The sequence below is a fragment of the Suncus etruscus genome, chromosome 6, assembly GCF_024139225.1.
Source record: "Suncus etruscus isolate mSunEtr1 chromosome 6, mSunEtr1.pri.cur, whole genome shotgun sequence".
Taxonomy (NCBI): Eukaryota; Metazoa; Chordata; class Mammalia; order Eulipotyphla; family Soricidae; genus Suncus; species Suncus etruscus.
The window spans coordinates 30,322,767-30,347,177 of record NC_064853.1 but is presented as its reverse complement, the minus strand read 5'-3'; the positions used below and the strand labels follow the sequence as shown (position 1 = coordinate 30,347,177).

The 24,411-nt window shown below is 39.0% G+C and overlaps 1 protein-coding gene across 1 annotated transcript in view; it reads left to right on the top strand.

The window, feature by feature from the left end:
• CMPK1 (cytidine/uridine monophosphate kinase 1) overlaps window positions 1-23,888 on the top strand; it is a 31,175-nt gene extending 7,287 nt beyond the window's left edge. Inside the window, exons 2-6 of the mRNA XM_049775033.1 lie at window positions 14,202-14,348; window positions 15,917-16,069; window positions 18,669-18,745; window positions 18,973-19,069; window positions 21,828-23,888. Of these exons, the coding sequence (XP_049630990.1) occupies window positions 14,202-14,348; window positions 15,917-16,069; window positions 18,669-18,745; window positions 18,973-19,069; window positions 21,828-21,869 (516 nt within the window). The 3' untranslated portion in view covers window positions 21,870-23,888. The remainder of the gene's footprint in view (window positions 1-14,201; window positions 14,349-15,916; window positions 16,070-18,668; window positions 18,746-18,972; window positions 19,070-21,827) is intronic.
• The last annotated feature ends 523 nt before the right edge of the window (window positions 23,889-24,411 follow it).

Here is a 24,411-nt window from a genome sequence, read left to right as displayed (position 1 = left end):
GTGAGTTCCATTCAATTAAAAATTATGGGGGTGCCGGGGCTGGAGAGATAGCATGGGGATAGGGTGTTTGCCTTGCATGTAGAAGGACGGTGGTTCGAATCCTGGCATCCCATATGGTCCCCTGAGCCTGTCAGGAGTGATTTCTGAGCATAGTACCAGTAGTAACTCCTGAGCACCACTGGGTGTGACCCAAAAACCAACCCCCCCCAAAATTATGGGGGTGTTCTTCTTATGATTGAAACTCAACTACAAACATGTTTGTAATCATGGTGTTTAAATAAAAGTATTATTTTAATAAATAAAAATAAAAATGCAAAAAAAAAAACCCAAAAAACCAACAACCCCAAACTACTTTACTTCCCTAAAAAATAAAAAAAGAAAGAAAAATTTGAGCCAGAGCGATAGCACAACAGTAGGGCATTTGCCTTGTATGGTGCTGCCCAGGACGGACCTGGATTTGATCCTGGCATCCCATATGGTCCCCCAAGCCAGGAACGATTTCTGAGCGCATTGCCAGGAGTAACCCCTGAGTGTCACCAGGTGTGGCCCACAAACAAACAAACAAAAATAATTAAAAGACATGAAGTGAGACAAAGAGGAATGCATACATGTTCAGTAACAAACCCAGGCTTTTCCAGAGTTGTAAAAGCAGAAAGAAGACTTATGTTCAAGGGAAAAGATGAACTTGAAAGAGGAAGCAGCCAAAAACATACAGTGAAAGATATGTGTTTAGGGGACCAGAGTAATATTACAGCAGATCTTGCACACAGCTGACCCAAATTTGATCCCCAGGAATCCCAAATGGTCTCCCAAGCACTGCCAGATGTGATTCCTCAGTGCAGAACTAGGAGTAACCCCTAAGCACTGCTATGTGACTCCCAAACAACAACATAAATATGTGTTCAGCTATCAGAGAGAGAGAACAGAGTGTAGGGCATTTGCTTCCTGTTTTGCCAACCCAGTTTCAATCCCTAGCACCCAATAGGGTCCCCTGAGCAATGCTGGGTGTGACACAAAAATAGAAAACAAAAAACAAAAATAAAATCAGTGAAGGAAATATCTTGACCCGTGTAGGTAGCTACACTTTGGTAGGTGTTTTTAATCACCAGACTGAAGAAACATTGATTTGAAATGATGTGAATAAAGGTTCAAGTATCACTTCTATGTATTGTCTATTAAGCAATTCATGGATTTTATGTGTAACCTTAACCAAGTTGTTTGATTTGTTTGTTTGGGGGCCATATATTAGTGTTTGGAACTTGCGCCAAAGCAAGTAGCCTTCCCATTGTACTAACTCTCTGGTCCCACATTATTTATTTATAAGCCTCAGTTTCTTCATCTGTAAAGTAATAATAATATTAATAATATATATACATATATATACATATATATATAGGTCTGCCTCAGGGATGTTAGGATTAAGTGTTAACTAAAGCAGTTTCTAACCTGTACTAATTCCTACATAAATGTCTGTTATTTTATTATTATCACTATCATTTTTTTTGGTGAACTACCCTCGACCCACTTCTTATTTTTTATATTTTATATCATAACCGGTGATGCTCAGGGTTTACTCCTGGCTATGCACTCAGAAATCTCTCCTGACTTGAGTGATCATATTGGATGCTGGGGGATCAAACTGTGGTTCATCCTGGCATCCTGGGTCAGCCGCATAGAAGGCGAACGTCCTACCTCTGTTCCATCACGCCGACCCCCTTTTTTGTTTTGTTTTGTTTTTTGGCTGCACTTGGCAGTGCCCACTCTTAGGAATTACTCCTGGTGAGCACAGGGGAACCATATAGGATGCTGGGTAGGGAACCCAGTTTGGCCACATGCAAGACAAGTGCCCTTCCTGCTGCATTTCACTCTGCCCCCAATCCACTTTTACCCGTCTTCATTTTGCTTGCTGTAAAAATTTCTCTCCTGGTTTATTCCTTTCTACATTGGAAATTTTGTAATCTATTCTTTTAGTGTTTACTGTGGAAAATTGAAGCACACATTATGTAACATAAGTCTAATATTACAACGTCTTTCCTCCCAAATGATAAAAATACTTTAGGACACTAACACTTTTCCTTTATATTCTGTTTTCTGGTTTTAATTTCTATATTGACTTTTTTTTAATTTTTGGGCCACACCCAGTGACGCTCAGGGGTTACTCCTGGCTATGCGCTCAGAAATCGCTCCTGGCTTGGGGGACCATATGGGATGCGGGGGATGGAACCACAGTCTGTCCTTACGACTGTGCCACTGTTCCAGTCCCTGACTTTTCTTTTTAATCCCCATAAAAATGGTATATTAGGAGCCGGAGTGATAGCACAGTAGTAGGGTGCTTGCCTTACACGCAGCCTACCAGGGACTGACCCTGGTGCGATCACTTGCATTCTTTATGGCTCCCTGAGCCTTCCAGGAGTGATTTCTAAGCACAGAGCCAGGAGTAACCCCTGAAATCTGCCGGGTGTGGCCCCAAAACAACCAACAACAATGACGACAAAAAGATCTTGAACTATATAGGCCTACCTCACATTGGTTCCAGATCACTACATTAAAGTGAATATTACAATAAAATATTCACATAAATTTTAAAAATGGCATGTTAGTTTTTTTTTTGTTTTTGTTTTTTTTTTACTTTTTTGGCTTTTTTTTTGGCCACACCGGCGGTGTTCAGAGGTTACTCCTGGCTATCTGCTCAGAAATAGCACGGGGCGGTTTCGAACCAACCACCTTGGGTCCTGGATTGGCTGCTTGCAAGGCAAACATCGCTGTGCTATCTCTCCGGCTCCAGTTTTTTATTTTTTTAATATTTTATTTTTATTTTTGGGGGACCATATGGGATGCTGGAGGATGGAACCACAGTCTGTCCTTACACCACCTTACCTGCACCCAGTGGTGATCAGGGCTTACTTCTGGTTCTGCACTCAGAATCATTCCTGGTGTGCTTTGAGACCATTTGTAATTCCGGGAATCAAACCCAGGTCATGTATGTTCAAGACAAGTACCTTAACCTCTATACTGTTTCTTCGGGCTGCTAATATTTTTTAATAGAGATGTAATGTTTGTTTGGAATTATTCACTTACCTACCATTTTCTTTACTCACCATTTATTTATGCATCTCAATCTTCCTTCTGCAATCATATTTGGGACAAGGATTTGGGATTATTTTCACACCATCTGTGGTGCTGTGAATCTGACCTGGGTTATGCATGTACAAGAGAAGCACCCCATCCACTTTCAAATCTCTGATCCAAAATTTGCACATATTTATGGGTTTTTCTGGAGATTCTAAGTAATGTGAGTATATTGTCTTTGGCATAGTAGGATCATTTCTAGGACATCTTGCTTACAGTTTTGAACTCCATTGTCTAGAGTAGGGATTCATCAAAATGTTTTCTTTTAAATCTTTGCCTGTGTGCCTTTTGGATTCTCTCAACAAAATATGCATCTAAATTTCCATCTGTTTCTAGGCTATAAAGTTGAACTGTTGTTTGTCTTCTATAACTCTTGACTTCCTGCCATGCAGTGTGTTCTGTATTGCTGTATTATACTTTTGTTTTTCCTTTGTTTAGGGAATGGATCACTTTCCAGAGAAATTTTCATCTAAACATATAAATTGATTTTTGCTGCTATCCCTACAAAAATTCAGTTTTAAAATTTAAATAAGTTTTTGATTGTACAAGGTACTGTTTTCTTTATTTTAAAATCAGATATGATTTCGGAGGTTTGGGGGCAGTCACACTTAACTGTACTTAGAGCTTTTACTCCTGGCTTTGCATTCATGGATCACTCCTGGTAAGATCAGGGAACCATATGGGGGTGTTGGGTATTGGGGTTGGCCGTGTACAAGGCAAGCAGTCTGCCCACTCTATTATCGCTGAGGCCCCCTCTAGAAGTTGTTTTGTTTGTTTGTTTGTTTTTGAGAGGCCTACATCCAGCAATGCTCAGGGGTTACTTCTGGCTCTGCATTCAGGAATTACTCCTATTTGGCTCAGGGGACCATTTGGGATGCCAGGGATTGAATCTGGGTCAGTTGGGTACAAGGCAAATATCCTAAATGCTCTACCACTTGGGCTCCAGAGTGGTTTTTATTTGTATTATTTTATTTTATTTTATTTTATTTTTGGTTTTTGGGCCACACCCAGCAGGCCTCAGGTGTTACTCCTGGCTCTGCACTCAGAAATGTTCAGAAAACTCTCCTGGAAGGCTTGGGACCATATGGGATGCCAGAAATCGAACCCCGATTCGTCCCGGGTTGGCCTTGTGCAAGGCAAGGCAAATAACCTACTACTATGCTATCATTTTGGCCCCCAGAGTGGTTTTTATTGCTTTATTATTTGGGGGGGGTTGGGGGTTTGGGCTCAGGGGCTACTCCTGGTTCACTATTCAGAAATTACTCCTGACAGGCTTGGGGGACCATATGGGATGCCAGGAATTGAATTGGGGTCCGTCCAGGGTCTGCTTCGTGCAAGGTAAACACCATACCACTGTGTTATTGCTCCGGCCCCCAGAGTGTTTTGTTTTTTTTTTTCGGCCACAGCCGTTTGATGCTCAGGGGTTACTCCTGGCTAAGCTCTCAGAAATTGCCCCTGGCTTGGGGGGACCATATGGGACGCTGGGGGATCGAACCATGGTCCTTCCTTGGCTAGCGCTTGCAAGGCAGACACCTTACCTCTAGCGCCACCTCACTGGCCATCCCCCAGAGTGGTTTTTAAATGAGAATTTTTATCCTTTTGTGAGGTTACTTTGAACTTCATTTTGTCTTTTTTTTAGGATTGATATTAAAATATTTAAATTATTGCTATTTTTTAGTATTTGTTCTTCAGTTATTAAAAATTTTTGTAAGTACCATATAGTACTAGGCTCAAGAGCCTACTGCTATCAGACTTGGCCCTGTGCTGTGGGCCTGTGTGTGGCAGAGCTTAGGTCTTATGATACTGAGGCAAGGCAAGGCCATATCCATTGATGCTTGAGACACGAGGCATACTGCCAGGGACAAAACTCAGAACCAAGCACAATCCATGCATATGTTCTACCCCTTGGAACCATATTCTTGGTTCCATATTTGCCATGTAAAGAATATGGAAGGTTTTGTTAAATTAAAGCTTAAAGAAAAGTTTGAGGGCCGGAGAGATAGCACAACTGTAGGGCGTTTGCCTTGCACGCGACCGACCCAGGACAGACCCGAGCCTGCCAGGAACAATTTCTGAGTGAGGAGTAATCCCCAAGCTGCCTGGTATGTCCCCGCCAAAAAAACCCCAAGAGTTTGAGCCTAGGCACTCTTTGACTTTCAATCTTCTGTGGCCCCAGAGCATTGCTGGGTGGCCCTGGCCTAGTTGTACTACCTGGCCAAGTACTGCTGGGAGTAGACCCCTGAGTCCCTAGTTTCAATGGAATGCCCTCCCCTAGAATGCTTTTCCTCCAACCCCCCAAAATGTAAAATGTAAAAGTTTTCCTTATAAACAGCATACTCTCCTGTGTTACTGTTGATCTGTTTTGTGTGAGTCTTTCTGACCCTCTTTTTTTTTTTTTGGTTTTTGGGGCCACACCGTTTGGTGCTCAGGGATTACTCCTGGCTAAGCGCTCAGAAATTGCCCCTGGCTTGGGGGGACCATATGGGACGCCGGGGGATCGAACCGTGGTCCTTTCTTGGCTAGCGCTTGCAAGGCCGACACCTTACCTCTAGCGCCACCTCACCGACCCCCTGACCCTTTTTTTTAAAAATAGGGATCAAACCCAGGGATGCTCTCAGTCCATGGTACCAGCTTCAACTCTGCATTACTTAGGGACCACTAGGCCTTGTTTGGCATGTGCTCCTATACTTTTTGGGGGTGGGTGGGTGTCACACCCTGCAGTGATCAGGGGTTACTTCTGGCTCTGTGCTCATAAATCGCTCCTGGCAGGCATGGGGGGGCCATATGGGATGCCGGAATTCGAACCACCATCTGTCCTGATCTGCTGCATGCAAGGCAAACACTCTACCGCTGTGCTATCTCTCCGGCCCCTGCTCTAATACTTAATACTTTTAGATCTATTTATTCACAGATATAATGCCTCTACCCTTGTGAAAATGTTGTTCATTGTTTTGCAGCTTGTATTTTTTCCTTCCTGCTATTTTTAGATAGCTTTTCATATCTGAAGAGATAAGATACTATTTATCTGAGTACATATAGTAATTTAATTATTTGTATATTGGTGGACATTAAGATTTTTTTGCATACAAATGAAGCTGCTATGAACATTCATTACATGTCTTTGTGTACAACTATTTTATAGCTAACCCTAGAATGAAACACTGAGCTGAAAGGTGCACTGACTTAAATTTGGGAGCCTCTGCCAAGTTTGCCCTCTATAAAGGCTGAACTAATTTATACTCCCACACAGTCTGAGGATGCTAGTTTCCTCACAGATCCCCCTAGACCATCCTTGTTAGAGCCGGATATAATATTATTTTGTTTTACCAATTTAATGGATGGAAATGGAATCACATTGTTTTAATTTGCATTTCATGATTACTAGTGAGGCTGCTGAAGTTTTAACTTATGTGGCCAAACACAAATTATAATTGTTTGGTTCTTTTTAGTGGAGACTTTCCCTGTCTCAAGAATATATTTCTCCAGACTATTGTCTGGAGAGATAGTACAGGAGATAAGACACTTTTCTTTGCTTGTGGCTAACCCTTTTTCTGCATCTCAGCACTACAGATGACCCTCTAAGCACCCCAAAATAGCCTGGAGCATCAGTAGGTATAGTCCTCAGACAAAAACTCAGAAACCCTAAAACCCAAGAAATTATTTTTCTTTAGTACTGTATTGTTCCTGGGCTTGGGCTTCTGTTGTGCATTTAATCTACCTAAATTTAGTTTTACATATGTTCTGATACAGAGATAGAACTTTTTCCCAATATGATGCAAGTATTATTTATTTAATAGTTTATCTTTTCCCTGCTGGTTTTTAAATGTGACTATCCCTTACTAGACTTTCATTTATATGTGGGTCTGATTTGGGATTCTTTCTGTTTCCCTATTGTACTTGTCTTTTTTATGCAGTATCATGCTGCTTTATTACTATCATTTTTAATATTTGATGTCATCTGGTAAATAAGTTCATGATTATATTGATTCTAAGTTTTCTCAGTTTTGGTCAGTTTCATATGCTTTCTGATAAATTTGAGAATAAACTCATCAAGCTTCATTTTATTTACTTATTTTAGGGACCTCCCAAGAAGAGGTCCTAGGAGACCTTCCCTGGCCAACCAGAGCTGAGTAGTGGTTTCGATGGAGGGACCTGAGGATGTGATACTGAACAGGTCTTGTGGTACCTGGGCTACCCATAACTTCTTGGAGGACTTCTAGGGACCACATTTCAACAATGCTAGAAACCTCCAGCACTGGAGATCAATTCCAGGGTGCCAGGAATTGAACCATAGTACTATCTCCCAGCCCTGATTTTCTTTAAGTCTATGCCTGTGATTTAAGTATTTGTGGTTTTATTTTTGTTTGTTTGCTTTGGTTTTTGGGTTACACCCGGTGGTGCTCAGGGGTTACTCCTGGCTCTACACTCAGAAATCGCTCCTGGCAGGCTCGGGGGTCTATGTGGAATGCTGGGGTTTGAACCACTGTCCTTCCTGAGTCAGCTGTATGCAAGGCAAACGTGCTACCATGTGCTATCTCTCTGCTCCTGATACAAGTATTTGATGGCTCTGCATTTGAATCTGTTTGAATAGTGAATTTGATTTGTATCACACTGTGCTTGCTCCGTACCTGATATTCTTTGACTTTGTTCTTTTCTTGTATACATTCATTTGATGCTGAACTAGTTTGCTAGTTCTCTTTCTTTATTAGTTTGATATTTATAATAATACCATGAATTATTTTGTATTTTACTCCATGTGATTGTGTGTTGACTTCACTTCCCTCCCTTGCCTGTATGAGTTTCTGCTTTCATAGAAGAAAAAGATGAGTTTTGTGAAAGGACTTTTTACAGATTGTATTCCTAAGTAGTTCTCTCTCTTAGGTGGCCAGTTTTTACTTTTGGTATTCTTGAAGAAATGGTATACTGATTTTTTGGTTTGCTTTGTAAAAATAAGAAACATGTACAAATATGATGCTTGCTTAGCATTGAGAATAAAATAGAAAGTCTTCTAACTGCAGAGTGTTCCACAAGACCTGTGGCTGCAGTTTTGTTCTTCTACCTGTCTTTAAAGGTTTTTACCTCTGTCAGATATAAAGGAGATAGATACAAAGAATTTTAACAGTGTCTGCTGTTTCTCTCCTTCAGCAACAAGAAAAAAAAAAGTTGGTTTTTTTGTTTGTTTGGTTTTTGGGTTTTGGGTCCTACCTGGCAGTGTTCAGGGATTACTCCTGGCTCTGCTCTCAAATCACTTCTGGCAGGCTTGGGGAACCATGTGGGATGCCAGGAACTGAACCCTGGTCCATTTCAGGTCATCTGCATGCAAGACAAACGCCCTCCCAATCTCTTGACCCCTGTTTGTTTTGATTTTGGGGCCACACACTGTGGCACTCAAGGGTGACTCCTGGCTCTGTGCTCAAAGATTGCTCCTGGCAGGCTCAGGAGACCACATGGGATTCTGGGGATTGAACCCAGGTCAGCTGCATCACACAAGGCAAACACCCTACCTTCTATGCTATTGCTTTGCCCCCAGAAAAAAGTTTTAAGTGTTTTCCCTGATTGTACCTCTTAGAGCCCTTTGAGAGGTTCCTGAAGGAAAAGCCTTTACAGAGTGCAAATTTCTTTGTTAATTTTTAAAAATTACTTTTTTTTTTTTGGTGACACTCAGGGGTTACGCCTGTCTATGCACTCAGAAATCGCTCCTGGCTTGGAGGACCATATGGGATACCAGGGATCGAATCCAGGTCCATCCTGGGTCAGCTGCATGCAAGGCAAACACCCTACCGCTGTGCTATTGCTCCAGCCTCCTAGAAATTACTTTTTTAAAAAACACTTTGATTTACAGGTTATTCATAATACAGTTGTTGGGTTTTTTTTTCTCACAGTTACGAAGTTGTTCATGATTGAGTTTCAGTTATATAGTGTACAACACTCTTCATCCATGCACATTTTCTCACCACCAATGTCCCCAGTTTCCTTCCTGCTTCCCCCTGCCCTCTTCTTTCTCTTTCTCTCTCTCTCTGTCTCTCTGTCTCTCTGTCTCTCTGTCTCTCACACAAACACACACACACACACACACACACACACACACACACACACACACGATGAGGATGATTCAAAACAGCTGAGATGAAATAGAAGCAAATACTAGAAGTTACCAATGTTAATGAAATTAGAGTGTGAACATTCCCTTCACAGATGCTGTAAGTTTCATTTGGTTTATGAATTAGATCCCAGGGTCCCTAATTATCTGAGAAGCTTTGCAAATGTTAGCAGGCTGTTTGGGTCTATTCAGAGGAGGAGGCAGTATGTTCAGTGGCTTAAAACTCTTAAGTTTTATTTGTTATTCTGTCTTCTTATCACTGCCTTTGAAGAATTAATTGCCCCTTCAAGCAGATATTTACCAACTAAATTCTACAGGAAAAGTTATGCATATACACGGAATTACCTTTATTAACAGTAGGGATTGAATCACATTTGGGGGGGGGGACACACCCAGCAATGCTCCAGTGGTACTCCTGGCTCTGAGCTCTGGAATTACTCCAGGTTGGCAAGATGCAAGGCAAGCACCCTACCAACTGAACTATTATTACTTCAGTCCCAGAACATGGTGCTTTTTTCCTATCTCCAAAATCGCAGTGTGTGATTCCTAAAAGCTACAGAATATCTTTCCAGCTTTTCAAAGGAGAAAATGAAAGTAAAAATTTAATTATGCTAAATGAGTTGACTGTACATTTGGCAGTAGAAAATTGCTAATTTTTGTTGAATAGTAGTTTGTGATTATAGTTATTGTAGTTTAGTATGTATAACCTGCTGTGGTTTGGAATGTTACTTTTCAGACTACTAGTTAGTGGCTCAGTAGGCTTTAATTGATAGAGAATTTCAGAGAATGTGAAATGTTTTGATTGAGCCTGGAAATTATCCATTCTTGCTTTGCTCAAAATTGGCATCAGTGGGGATCGGAGTGATGGCACAGATGTAGGGCGTTTGCCTTACACGCAGACAACCTGGGACAGACCTGGGTTTGATTCCTGACATCCCATATGGTTCTCCCTGCCAGGAGCAATTTCTGGGTGTAGAGCCAGGAGTAACCCTTGAGTGCTGCCGGCTGTGGCCCAAAAACAAACAAATGGTTGAAGAGATTGCATGGAAGTAAGGCCTTGCATGCAGAAGAACGGTGGTTCGAATCCAGATATCCCATATGGTCCCCCCGAGCCTGCAAGGAGCGATTTCTGAGCATAGAGCCAGGAGTAACCCCTGAGCGCTGCCGGTGTGACCCAAAAATCAAACAAACAAAAAAGGCATCAGTGAAGGCTATGAGCCATAATACTATAGGTGGGACATTTTTCTTGCACATGGCCAACCCAGGTTTGATCCCTGGAATCCCATATGGTTCCCTAAGTATAGCTGGGCATGGCCCAAAAATGATCAAAACAAACAAAAGTTGGCATCAGTGGTTACTTAAAGTTAGTAAACTACTTAATTTGCAAACATTTTTTTAAAGCCTACCTGTTACTAAAATACCATAATAACTAGTCTGTGGTAATTGCTTTTCTCCCCCCCACCCTTCTTCTTTTCTTTTTTGGTAGGAACCCTTTGGTAAGAAAAAGAGCTTAGGCAAAATCCTTAAGGAAACTATAATATGGAAAACTAACTGATAAATAAGAATTTTTTTTTTTTTGGTTTTTCGTGCCACACTGTTTGATGCTCAGGGGTTATTCCTGGCTAAGCACTCAGAAATTGCCCCTGGCGTGGGGGACCATATGGGACACCGGGGGATTGAACCGCAGTCCTTTCTTGGCTAGCGCTTGCAAGGCAGACACCTTACCTCTAGCGCCACCTCACCGGCCCCAATAAGAATGTTTTAAGGGGGGGCCGGGCGGTGGCGCTGGAGGTAAGGTGCCTGCCTTATCTGCGCTAGCCTAGGAGACGGACCGCGGTTCGATCCTCCGGCGTCCCATATGGTCCCCCAAGCCAGGAGCGACTTCTGAGCGCATAGCCAGGAGTAACCCCTGAGCGTTACCGGGTGTAGCCCAAAAACCAAAAAAAAAAAAAAAAAAAAAAAAAAAGAATGTTTTAAGGGAAGAACTTTTATTTATTGTTAACTTATTGTTTATAGATTTTTTGTTTTTAGCATTAAGATTTTTCCCTCTTTGTTGTGATCTCTGTGGATCATATTTTTGGTTGGTGGGGTCATATACAAATGGTTATGCTTTACTGCAGATTGTGTTTTTTTCCTAGCACCAGGGATCATTACCATCAGCCTATTGTTGGGTAGTACCAGGAATGAAACTGTGGCCTCACACTTGCAAGACAGACTTTACCATTGAGCTATGCCTGGGCCTTGTTAATGGAGAAAAAATATATTTATTTTTTTAATTTTTGGATTACAGCCAGTGGTGCTCAGGGGTTATTTCTAGCTCTACACTCAGAAATCATTCTTGGCAGGCTCAGGGGCTTTTTTATATTGAATGCTTGGGATGTAACTAGGATCAGTGGTATGCAAGGCAAGCATCCTACCTACTGTACTATCACTCCAGCCCTCAATGGAGAATTTAAAACATGAAAAAAAAAGAAGTGTAGACTAGAAATGGAAAGGCACATATATAGGGTTGACATGGTTACATTTAATTAAATTTTTTGTTTTAGGGGACTTTGCCAATAAGTAAGGTTAATTTTTCTTATTTGGACAAGCTGTGTAATTATTCTTTATTTAAAAAAATAGCATTCACACTATACTGTACACACACACACACAAATAGTTTCTCTTTCAAAAAAAAAGGCGAGAGAGAGGCAGCAATGTCAAAACTCATTTTAATACAGTATAAAGTTTGCAAATTTGTCTTCTCCAATGTCAGGAAACCGGTCTGTGCACTAATTTCTGTTGTTGTTTGTTTGTTTGTTTTGGGGGTCACACTTGGCAGTGCTCATGGGGTTTCTCCTGGCTCTGTGCTTAGAAATCACTCCTGGCAGGCTTCAGGAGATGGCATGGGATGCCGGAGATCGAACCTGGGTTGGTCATGTGCAAGGCAGATGCCCTACTCACTGTGCTATCAAGTCCAGCCCCTTATTTATTTTATTTTTTTATTTTTATAAGTAAAGCAGAGTCAGTGTGTGCAGAGCAGTCAGTATTGTTGGTATTTCCCAGAGCATTTGACATTGCTTAATGTTGTTTATCTCTGCATTTATTCATTATTAACATATGCTGTAATCTCTATACCAGACGAGAGAATCCGGCAAGCAGAGATATCCAAGTAAGAGTCAAGAAAGCAATGGAAAATTGAGTAGTATGAAATCCTGTGGACAATAGTTGCAGAATGCTGTCTGAATGTTGTATATAGTAAATGGGAAAGCAGTCACACCTCTTTTTCACAATAATATTTTCTACACTTGCATTTAAAATTATTGCATACGTTTACTGATCAAAGTAGGCATTTACAATGCTGTAGTATGAAACTAATTTAAAAATAAAAATTTAAATAATTAAACAACTTCATTTTTTTTCACTTTCTGGAAACAATGGGGAAGATTGTTTTTTAAAGCCTGTTATAATAACTAACAACACATTTGGTCATTTAATGGAAGGGGCTGTATGACTATGAGACACATATTGTGCTATAGTTTTTGTTTATCCTCATTAAACTTTTTCTAATTTTAGTCAGGGGGAAAAATCTATTTAGAACTTGTTTTTCTTTGCTAACTGTCTTGAACCTGTTTTATATCCTTTTATTTATTTATTTATTTATTTATTTTTTATTTTGGCTTTTGGGCCATACCCAGTGATTTTCAGGAGTTACTTCTGGCTATGCACTTAGAAATCGCTCCTGGCTTGGGGGACCATATGGAATGCTGGGGGATCGAACTGCGGTCCATCTTAGGCTAGCACATGCAGGGCAGACGCCTTACCGTTTGTGCCACCACTCTGGCCCCTGTTTTATCTCCTTAACCTCTGTGGATTATTTTCTGTGCCTGCGTTGCTTCCAGGGGGTATGAGGCTTCTACTACACATACTAATTAAAAAATACTTATCTTTGCTAGAATATTCATATTTATTATTTCACTTAACTTCTCATTTAGTCCCCACTACTAACTTATAAACTAGTTTCCTCTCTAGAGAAATAGTAAATGGACTTTTTGTTTATTGTTTTGGGTCACATCCAGCTGTGCTCATGGCTTACTCCTAGCTCTGCACTCAGGGATCACTCCTCATGGTGTTAGGGAGGCCATATGGGTGTCTAGGATGAATTTGGGTTGGCCACATGCTAAGCAAGCTCCATGCCTATTGTACTATCACCTGGTCCCAGGAAATGGCCTTTTGAACATAGTAAAGAAGATAACTGGTAGGTAGAAAGACAGTGGTACTCCAGCTACCTGAGGAAATCTGGAAATCATGGAGGTTATAACATCTGTTAGTTGAGAAAGAACAAAACAAGAATAAGATTTGTATTAATGTGATGGGTTCAGTTAAGACATGCTGAATTTAATGAAGGGAAACAGATTTTATAGAAGATGACCAACAGCGGTTAAAACTTTGTTTTATCTTGAGTTCCATAGATTTTGTCAGACATTTCTTTGCATATTATTAATAATATTTAAGCTTTATGCTTATAAAGGAATGTAATGAAATGTTAATAGCTTTAAGTATTTAACCAAATTGGGGGATTTCATGGTATCTGAACATTATAGGTACCATACCATATGTGGTTAAAGTTACTTATTAAGCAAGCTGGAATTTATAAATATCAAAAATAAGGCTTTATTATTGCAAAAAACTTAGCATATAAAAATTTAGAGTATAGAAATTAATGTGATGATGGGTCCAGAGAGATATTATAGTAGGCAGAATGCTTGTTTTGGATGTAACTAACCCAAGTTCAATCCCCAGCATCCCGTATGGTCCCCCAAATCCTCGGGAGTAATACTCCTGACTGCAGAGACCAGAGTTACCCCTGAATATCACTGATATTAGCCCCCTACAATCCCCCCAAAAAGTAATATAAAGAAAAAAAAAAGCTCTGTAGTTGTATCAGGGGTATGAAATATATTCTAATCCTCCCTTTTTTTGTTTCTTTCAGAAATATGGGTATATACACCTTTCTGCAGGAGAACTTCTTCGTGATGAAAGGAAGAACCCAGATTCACAATATGGTGAACTCATTGAAAAGTATATTAAAGATGGAAAGATTGTACCAGTTGAGATAACCATCAGCTTATTAAAGAGGGTAAGGAGTATAAATACCAACCAACTTTAGCCAGGAAGGAAAAGAGGAATTCAATCCATTTTCCTTTTGACTAACAAAACAAAAACAAAAACAAAACGAAAGTGTTGGATTTCTTGCGTGTGGGAGCTGTCATGGTATTTAAGAATGCAGAACTAGAAATTCTGCTTTCACCTGGGAAAAAAGTTGGGCTGTTGTAAGGAGCCTGGTCTGGGATTATCTGCAATTCCTTAACCACATGCATGCATTTTATCCCTTCTTCCAGTATACAGTTATTTTCTTTTCCATTTTTATATTATCTTTATTTTCCTTTTTCTTTTCTTTTGGTGGGCATGTTACTTTTTTGTTTAATATATCTTCCTTTGTATACCTCACACAAGATTTTCATTCATTTACTTAGTTTGTTATCCAGTGGACTCTATGCCCTGCCCAGGTACATAACTGTTCTTTATGGGGCAGATCGTGGTCCTTGGCTGCTGAGTGTAGAATGTTAATGGGTCTCTTCAGATAGCTTTCACTACCATGATCAGGGTAGAAAACGTTGGAGCAGGAGTCTCAAGGCATTCTATAGATGTGACTTAGAGGAGCAGCTAAATACTTAGTCATCCCTTAGAATGACTCAGGGTTCCCAAGACCCCTTAATTCTTGAAGATTCTTGAAGAACTAGGAAACACTGTGAGTAATGAAACAGGATGTCAGTTTACTTCAGAATAGGGGCTCTCTAGAGTTTTGTCACAGTTATGTCTCTGTGGGAGTAGTGGTGAGAACTTGAAGGTGGAAGATCTGCATTTCCTGTTTCAAATTAAGCTTGATGAAGTGTGTCACTCTCACCTACTTTGTGAATATAATATTTCCTTTGCTATCTGTGTTTTAGAGTAGCTTCATTGAAAAATAGAGAATAATGACTCCTACACTAATAATGCTAGCAATCTCTGTACTATTCACAGCTTTTTACAGTAGGACTTAAACTTTGATTTTCATTTTTTTTGTTTTTTTGTTTTTGGGTCACACCCTGCAGCGCTCAGGGGTTACTCCTGGCTCTATGCTCAGAAATTGCTCCTGGCAGGCTCGGGGACCATATGGAATGCCGGGGATATGAACCACCGTCCTTCTGCATGAAAGGCAAATGCCCTATCTCCATGCTTTTTCTCTGGCCCCTAGGACTTGAATTTTAACCAAATTTTAGAATCTGTAGACGCAGTATCGTTCCTACTGCTGCAAATGAACTAGGAAGGGCAAAGGGAAGGCAATATAAGCTTCTCTCCTGTGGCAAGGACAAAGATCAGGGTCAATGTTTATGAGCATTTATGCAAAATAGACATGTGAGTATACATATGAAAGTGATATAACTTACTGTAGGCCACTTAAGAACTACTGAAAAAAAATACTGTGATACTATGTATATGTAATGGGAGGAATCCTCCTTGAGGCAACTATGTTAGTACTTTAGATAATTTCCTTTAAAATTCTACTTTGAAGGCATCCTTTTTCTCTCTCGATTTATATGTACTACTCTGCTTAAGAAATTTCATTTCGTTTAGTATTAAATTTATATCTTTTTTTTTATTTAGGAAATGGATCAGACAATGGCGGCCAATGCTCAGAAAAATAAATTCTTGATTGATGGGTTTCCAAGAAATCAAGATAACCTTCAAGGTTGGAATAAGACCATGGATGGAAAGGCAGATGTAGCTTTTGTTCTGTTCTTTGACTGTAATAATGAGGTAATGAAAAGTCTTTATCTACCCATGTAGGCTGTAAGCAAACAATGGTCAATTAGTAGAGAAAATTAGAGTGATTTTTTATTTATGTTTGCTTGTTTTTATATAGTTAATAATATACATTTTTGGGGCTAGAGAGATAGCACAGCGGTAGGGTGTTTGCCTTGCAAGCAGCCGACCCAGGACCGATGTTGGTTCGAATCCCAGCATCCCATATGGTTCCTATGCCTGCCAGGAGTGATTTCTGAGCATAGTGGTAGGCATAACCCCTGAGCACCGCTGGATGTGGTCCAAAAACCAAATATATACATACATACATACATACATACATACATACATACATACATGTATATATGTATACTTTTTGAACTGATCTTAATTAAATATATAGAATAGTACTGCTTTGCTGTTGGAATAATAAAAAATACTTGCTTTTAGCAAACTTGTAGACCTAAAATTTACTTTAATTTCAAGATAAGGAATTAATTTTGCTTTAGAATAAGAGGTGGCTTGCACCCTTTTAGGTAATAATGTGAACTATTTTTTCTTAGATATGCATTATTATCAGAAAAAGTCTCATTATAAGATATTACTTATAGAAAAGAAGCACATTTGTGAAAAGTGGAAAACTTCTTTTTTTCTTTTTTCTTTCCTTAGGCCAAACCTGTCTAAGGGTCACTCCTGGCACTGCTTGGGGGACCATTCATGCAGTACACAGGATAAAAGTTGGGCCTCCAGCATTCAAAGCAAGTGCTCAGCTTCTGAACTATCTCTGATCCAGGAGAGCTTAGTTTAGAGAAACATACAGAGCTAGAAAAATAGTACAGCAGGCGGGTTGCTTACCTAGCAAGAAGCTAACCTGAATTTGATTCCCTGCACGGCCAAAAGTGATTCCTGAGCACAGAGCCAGGAATAAGCCCTGAGCACTGCCAAGTGTAGCTCATAATCCAAAAAATTAATTAATAAGAGTATATGTGTGTATATAAATATTATATATTATTATATTACTATATAATATTATATAGAATAATTATAGAATAATATATAAATTTATATGTATATTATATAATATGTATGTTATATTTAAATATATAAATATATAATGTTATGTGATATTATTATATATAAATATAATATATAATTATAATTGTGGGCTGGAGAGATAGCATGGAGGTAAGGTGTTTGCCTTGCATGCAGAAGGTCGATGGTTCAAATCCCGGCATCCCATATGGTCCCCGAGCCTGCTAGGAGCGATTTCTGAGCCTAGAGCCAGGACTAACCCCTGAGCGCTGCTTGCTGTGACCCAAAAACCAAAAAAAAAATTATATAATTGTTATATATGTAATTATAATTATATATACATAAAACAGATCATTTGTGGGGCAGGAGAGATAGCCCAGCGGTAGGGCATTTACCTTGCACGCAACTGATCCCAGGACAGACTGTGATTCGAATCTCGTCATCCCATATGATCCCCCGAGTCTGCCAGGAGCGATTTCTTAGTGCAGAGCCAGGAGTAATCCCTGAGCGCCACTGGGTATGACCTAAAAACCAAAAAAAAAGATCATCTGATTTGTCTTCTAAGAATGAGTTGATATTGAGGAAAGCTGGAAAACACTTTTTTTTGTGTGTGTGTCTATACTGATACATCCAGGCATACCTTTGAATAACTAAGTGAATTTCGTGGAATCATTTAATTAAAAGCCTTGACTCAGTTTGACAGCTGTAATATAAATTTTACTTAATGTCAATAGCCATAAAGAATAAGAATCTGAAGTAGTGCCTTAAGGAAGTCGGTTGTTTTTTTTTTTTTTTTTTTTTTTTGGATTTTTGGGTCACACCCGGCGGTGCTCAGGGGTTACTCCTGGCTGTCTGCTCAGAAATAGCTCCTGGCAGGCACGGGGGACCATATGGGACACCCGGATTCAAACCAACCACCTTTGGTCCTGGATCGGCTGCTTGCAAGGCAAACACCGCTGTGCTATCTCTCCGGGCCCAGAAGTTGGTTGTTTTTAGGTTGAATTGTACATGTGCCTCTGGTGGAAAGACTTGCTATATCCTTTAAGTTGTTTTAAAATTCTTCTCTTCCAACCCCTAAAATATGTTTTCACTTATTCTTCAAAGTTAACTCTAGAATGTTACCGCAGCTTTATAAGTAAGGAATGTTTATTCACGATTAACAAGGGATACTTCATTCAAATGCAAATGTTGATTCTTAAATGTTTGGATATTTATGGAATTAATTGAAAAGTAAGCAAAAATGGAACAAAGTTTGAGGCGTGTAATTCATACCTAATCAGTTAATAGTATATACTAGATGGAACCATACACAGACAGATCTTCTTTTTATTGCGGTTTAAAAAAATACACAGGAAAAACTGAGTCATGAATGAATTCTTATTATGCTCTGTACTTATTTAACCTAGTTTATATAAATTGAACCACATGTTTAAATTTAAAAGGACTCGAATGTTTATTAATACATTAAATACATTGGATTTAATGCAGGCTTGTTGGGTAATCTCTGAAAGCATGATTCTCTTTTCAAGCAGAATGGAAATGTATAGATGTGTAATTTTCATAGCTTTATTTTTCTTTTCAGATCTGTATTGAAAGATGTCTCGAGAGAGGAAAGAGTAGTGGTAGGAGTGATGACAACAGAGAGAGCTTGGAAAAGAGGTACTGTGCAATGTTTACACGTAGCCATTCCAAACTGAGTGTGAAACTTGAGTAACATTAAATAAATAACTGCCTCATTTGGGCTCAGAAAAAAAGGAAATGTCATGTTTAAGCCTATCAGTGACTTTTTGTAAAAAGATGATAAGGGGCTCAATTGGGTCATATCTACTCTTGTCCTCTGAGCTTAGGGGATGCTTAGAACTTTGCAATATTGTTTTCTTTTGCAGAATTCAGACTTATCTTGAATCAACAAGACCAATTATTGATTTATATGAAGAAATGGGGAAAGTCAAGAAGATAGATGCTTCTAAATCTGTTGATGAAGTGAGTATTTCTAGCCTGCCTAAAGTATTTCAGGTAAAAACGCATATTTTGGGAGGAGCTTGGCAAGGAAAATGAAATACTTTGGAAAATAAGGTGTTTTGGTATATTTTCCAAATTTCTGGTAACTAAAATGAAAATTTGACATTTTACTTCTTTGAATAGAAATTAAAAAATATTTTACAGCTTCAGAATTTCTCTTAAGAAGTAGATAGCTTAGAGTCCAGAGAAATAGGAAAGCAGATAAGGTACTACTTACCTAGCACAGGGCAGACCCAGGTTCAATCTCTGGCACTCCATCTGGTCCCCCAAGTCTCCTAGGAGTGACCCCTAAGTACAGAGCCAGGAGTATGTCCCAAGTCTAGCTCCAAAAGGAAAAAAAAAGGTATTTGGTTTATTAATGTTCTATTTTGAGGGGCAAGGAAGGGGTGGAGAGGGCAGTGTATGGGCTACACCCTGTAGAGCTTAGGGACTCTTCCTGGTCCTGTGTTCAGGTATAACCCTTTATGGTACTCTGGAGAACCATATGTGGTGCTAAGGATCAAAATGGTTAGGTGAATGTAAGGCAAGCGCCCTTAACTCTATACTATCCAATTTACAGATCTTTTCTCAAGCATTAGAAAATTGATATTTTGGGAGTTCTGATTTTATTGAAAATCTCTAACATAAATGGCAAGTTAACTAGCTCAAAAATCTTAGGCTGTTTGTATCTCTTCTATTACAGAACACAACGCTTTATAGGTGCAGACACACAGCAATTTCCCTTTGTTGCAAACTCTCAGTGCCCAGAAGATAGTTATAATTTTTCTTAATTCACCTAACCACCTTTTCTTTAAATTTTTTTGTTGGTTTTTGGGCTACAGCCAACAGTGTTCTGAGGCTACTCCTGCCTCTGTGCTCAGAAATCACTCCTGGCAGGCTCGGGGGACCATGTGGAATATGGGGATTGAACCTGGGTCAGTCCTGGGTCAGCCAAGTACAAGGCAAACTCCCTACCTGCCATGCTATTGCTTCGGACCCAAATTTTTTGTTTTTGATTTTGGACCACACTTGATGGTGCTTAAGGGTTACTCCTGGCTCTGCACTCAGGAATCAACATCTGGCAAGATTGGGGGGCTATATGAGATTCCAGGGATTGAACCCAGATGGGCAATCTGGCAGATAAACACCCTACCCTCTGTACTATCTCTCTGGCCCCTCATCTTTTTTTCAGTACCTTAATCAGAGGTTCCCAAACTTAACTTGGCTCACCACCCACTTTGCCCCAGAAATTTATCTTCTCTAAGCAAACAAAAAGTGCTCCCTCTCAATTTCTCCCAAGTTTGCTATTCCCTACTAAGTTATTCTAGCTGTACCCTAACTTGAGAGCGCAGTATTGCCCACTTAGGGAAACACTGCTTATGACTTTGCATCATTGTTATAATTTCATCCTTTTTTTTGTAAGGGGGGGATGGGTTACACTTGGTAGTACTCAGCAGTTATTCCTGGCTCTGCACTCAGAAATAGCTCCTAAAAAAAATAAATAATTGCTCCTGGCAGGCTCGGGGCCCAGATGGGATGCTGGGATTCGAACCACCGTCCGTTCAGGGTTGGCCGCTTGGAAGTCAAATGCCCTTCTTCTGTGCTATCTCTTCGGCCCCCTAATTTTATTTTTTTAAAGTTTACAGAAGTAGAAAACTGAAAACTTAAGTATTTTAGAATCAGAATTAGAAAGAAAAGCCATTTCAGTTTGCATTTGATCAGATTATGGTTGCCTATCAAGGTTTTTATTTTGTTTGTGTTAAAGACACTAATAAAATTGGGACTAGAGAGATAGTACTGCGAGTAGTGCTCTTGTCTTGCATGCAGCCTAATCCAGGTTCCAGGAGTAATCCCTGAGTTCAGAGCCGGGTGTAAACCATGAGCCACCACTGTGAATGACCCCAAAACCAAAATAAATAAATAAATAAATAAAGATAAAAGTAAAAACATGAATAAAATTGAATCCAATGTTATAATTTTATATGCATTTATGGCATTTTTCTTTCTTTTTTTTGGATTTTGGGTCACACCCAGCAGCACTCAGGGTTACTCCTGGCTCTGTGCTCAGAAATAACTCCTGGCAGGCTCAGGGGACCATATAGGATGCCGGGATTCGAACCACTGTCCTTCTGCATGCAAGGCAAACACCCTACCTCTATGCTATCTCTCCGGCAGCATTTTGCTTTCTAAAGTAATTTTGGTTAGATTAAAATAGTAAGCATTTTAATTATATATTTTGATAATTAATATAAAAGTGACTGACTTGGGCTAGAGTGATGGCACAGTGGTAGGGCATTTGCCTTGCATGCAGCCAACCTGGGACAGACCTGAATTTGATCCCTGACATCCCCTATGGTCCTCCAAGCCTGCCAGGATCGATTTCTGTACACAGAGCCAGGAGAAACCCCTGAGTGCCCTCTGGGTGTGGCCCCCCCCCAAAAAAAAAACAAAACAAAAAAAAGTGACTGTTATTTTTAATTAAGGTAACATTTGTTTATACATTATATCAGTTTCAGATTTATAGCATAATTTGGTATGTTTAGGTACTGTAGCATTTAATCAAAAGGCTACTTTCCATCTATAACCATACAATTATCCTGGTGTCCATTTTGTCCTTCCTTCACCCCTACCTCCTCTCCTCCCTTCTGGTATAAAAGCAATTCTTTTTAAAAGAAATTAACTATATAATATTTTAATAATACCCAGTTCAATAATTATTATTATCTGTTTTTGTTTATAGGTTTTTGATGAAGTTGTGAAGATTTTTGACAAAGAAGGCTAAATCTAAATACAAAAGAAGTATAGAAATCATGCTTGAATATTGCTTTGATAGCTGCTATTACAACCCTTTCCTAAGGCAATTTTAATCTTTCATAATTACATCTCAGTTATCAGTGGGAAAATATGTACTTAAGGAAAATTACGTTCTTGTTCTTTTTATTTTGTCCCTGGGGTAAGACAGTGAACTTTATCTTAGCAATGGTGCTCACAAAACAAAGAAGGATATTACTTAGTTCTTTGTTTTCATCCAAAAAGAATGTCCCTGTTATAGGTTGTGCCTTCTGTGAGCAGTTTTTAGTATGTGTATGCATCCCTCTAGTAATTGCGACTAGAATTAAGGATTCCCCTTTTTCCTTGCAGGTTTTAAATTTCCATCCTGTTAAGTGAATTTGTGGACCAAATTCCAAAGAAAGGTTTTATGTAGTCAGTTCTTACACTGTATGTTTGGTAAACAAATGTAGAAACTGATTCCTAGACATCTTTTAGTATTTATAAAACAACTGACTCTTTCCATAGAAAGATAAGAACATTAGGCATTGTTTTATCACAGAGTTGTGGGATGTGGCATATTCTTTGCTTCCCAGGGCTTGGCATGGGACTTCAGAGGTTCAGAGCCTGGCAGACTTTTTAGCTTAATACTGACATAAATCTGAGGGTAAGGTGCAAAGAGACTTCTTATGATATGTAGTCCTTCTGCTCATATGTAGTGTTATTTATGATTAGGCTGATCAACAAAAAATTTTCGCAGGGGAACCTTGAAAAGCATGTACTAGATTTATGCTAAAATAATTCACTTAGTGTTTTTGATAACACTTGTTTTTTTGTTTGTTTTCTAGATTGAATAGATAATTCATAAAAAGAAATTTAATGGTTAAGTTTCCCTTTATGTTTTATTTTCTTGAATAGTAATTTTTCAGTTATTTGTTTAATAAGATTTTAAAATCATTGCACTTTGGTAAAAAAATAAATATATCTTATAAATGTTTGATTCCCTTCCTGGCTACTTTTATTCATTAACTTCTTGTGGGGGGCATCATGTTAAAGGTATAAATTAAAAAAAAAAAGACTATTGAGTTCAAAGTAATTTTCTCAAATCTGCCTTTAAAAATCTTTGAGAAATTTGATTCTCCTTTTTTTTTTTCTGTCATTACTAATGCAAAATGGGACACAACATTCTTAATCTGAGATTAAAATACACTCATTTTTAGCACTTAGCTCTCTTTGGTACACAGGGTTAAATTAGGCAGGAAATTTTATCTTTGTGTAGTGAGATTTTATATTTGAAGTCACTGGGGATGGTGAGAATGTTTTATGAATGTTGTAATGATCTGTTTGTTTCAGTATATGCTATGAAATTCACTCATTAATGGTAAATTTTTCAACATGCCTGCCATTGGAGGACAAAGTATCCATAAATACTGTAATATACTAAAATTTGTATGGAGAGTTTTTTGAAAGAGATTGTAATGAATTCTTACCTAAGTAATTCAGTCCAGCTAATACAAAAAGACTGTACCGATTGTTTATTTAAAGAACTATAGTCTGAAGTAAGGGTAAAGAGTGAGGTTTTTAAAAGTATTCCTACTCATATAAGTGAAGAAATCCATCAGGAAGAGATCTAAATATTTATATTGAAATTGTAAAGCAGCATTTTGGTTGTTAGAAGACTGCTGAGTCTAGGTGCTTTGTTTTCTTTCATCAAGTATCTCTGTGGCCTTTGAGAACAGAGTATAAGAAACATAGTCATTACAAAATTATGAGGTTTTGCTTTTTGTTTGCTTCTTAAGTAGAAAAACATGTTGGCAACTCTTTGGAGTTGATTGCAATAAATCTGTCTCCACTAGTTTAGTTATTCTGTTTGTTAAAGATACAGTCACAGGAAGATTTTGACATTCTTGAAAGATTCCAGTGGAAACCTTGCCTTTTTTTTTTTTTTTTTAATTAACGTCATTTCCATTCAGTGTGTTGGATGTGTAATAATTATTCAGTAAATAATCCCAATAAACTTTGTGTTCTAGTCTTTGCTGTTTGCTGGTTTAGATTTATGTTCTCTGAAGCCTACTGAAGAGCAAGAAATATCAGATTTAATATAATAAAAAGGTCTTTGCACAGCAACAGCAGAGTTCAAGATCCAGGAGAATTTTCTGCTCTGTGTGTTATGTTTGTGCATCTTGAATGAAGCAGAAAGCATAAGTTTCTCCCAGTCCTTCAAGAAATGATCTGGGTTGAGGCATGAGCAGCCTACAGCTTCAGCTGCTTGCTTCTTTGAAGGGAAGTGAGCAGGAGGCTGTGTGTCAGGAGATACTTTCTTGGGTTCTGGCTTTGTCCATAGAATCTCACTGCATGTGCAAGCTCTTGCTTGGGAACATAGCAGCTGGGATGGGATGGCCTCAGCCATGACAACAGCAGCAGTGAGAGTAGTGGGGAAGTAGAGAAGTAAATAAGAAGAAATGCTCTTAAATAATGTCTCTAGAGCAGGGGTCCTCAAACTTTTTAGACAGGAGGCCAGTTCACTGTCCCTCAGACCATTGGAGGGTCTGACT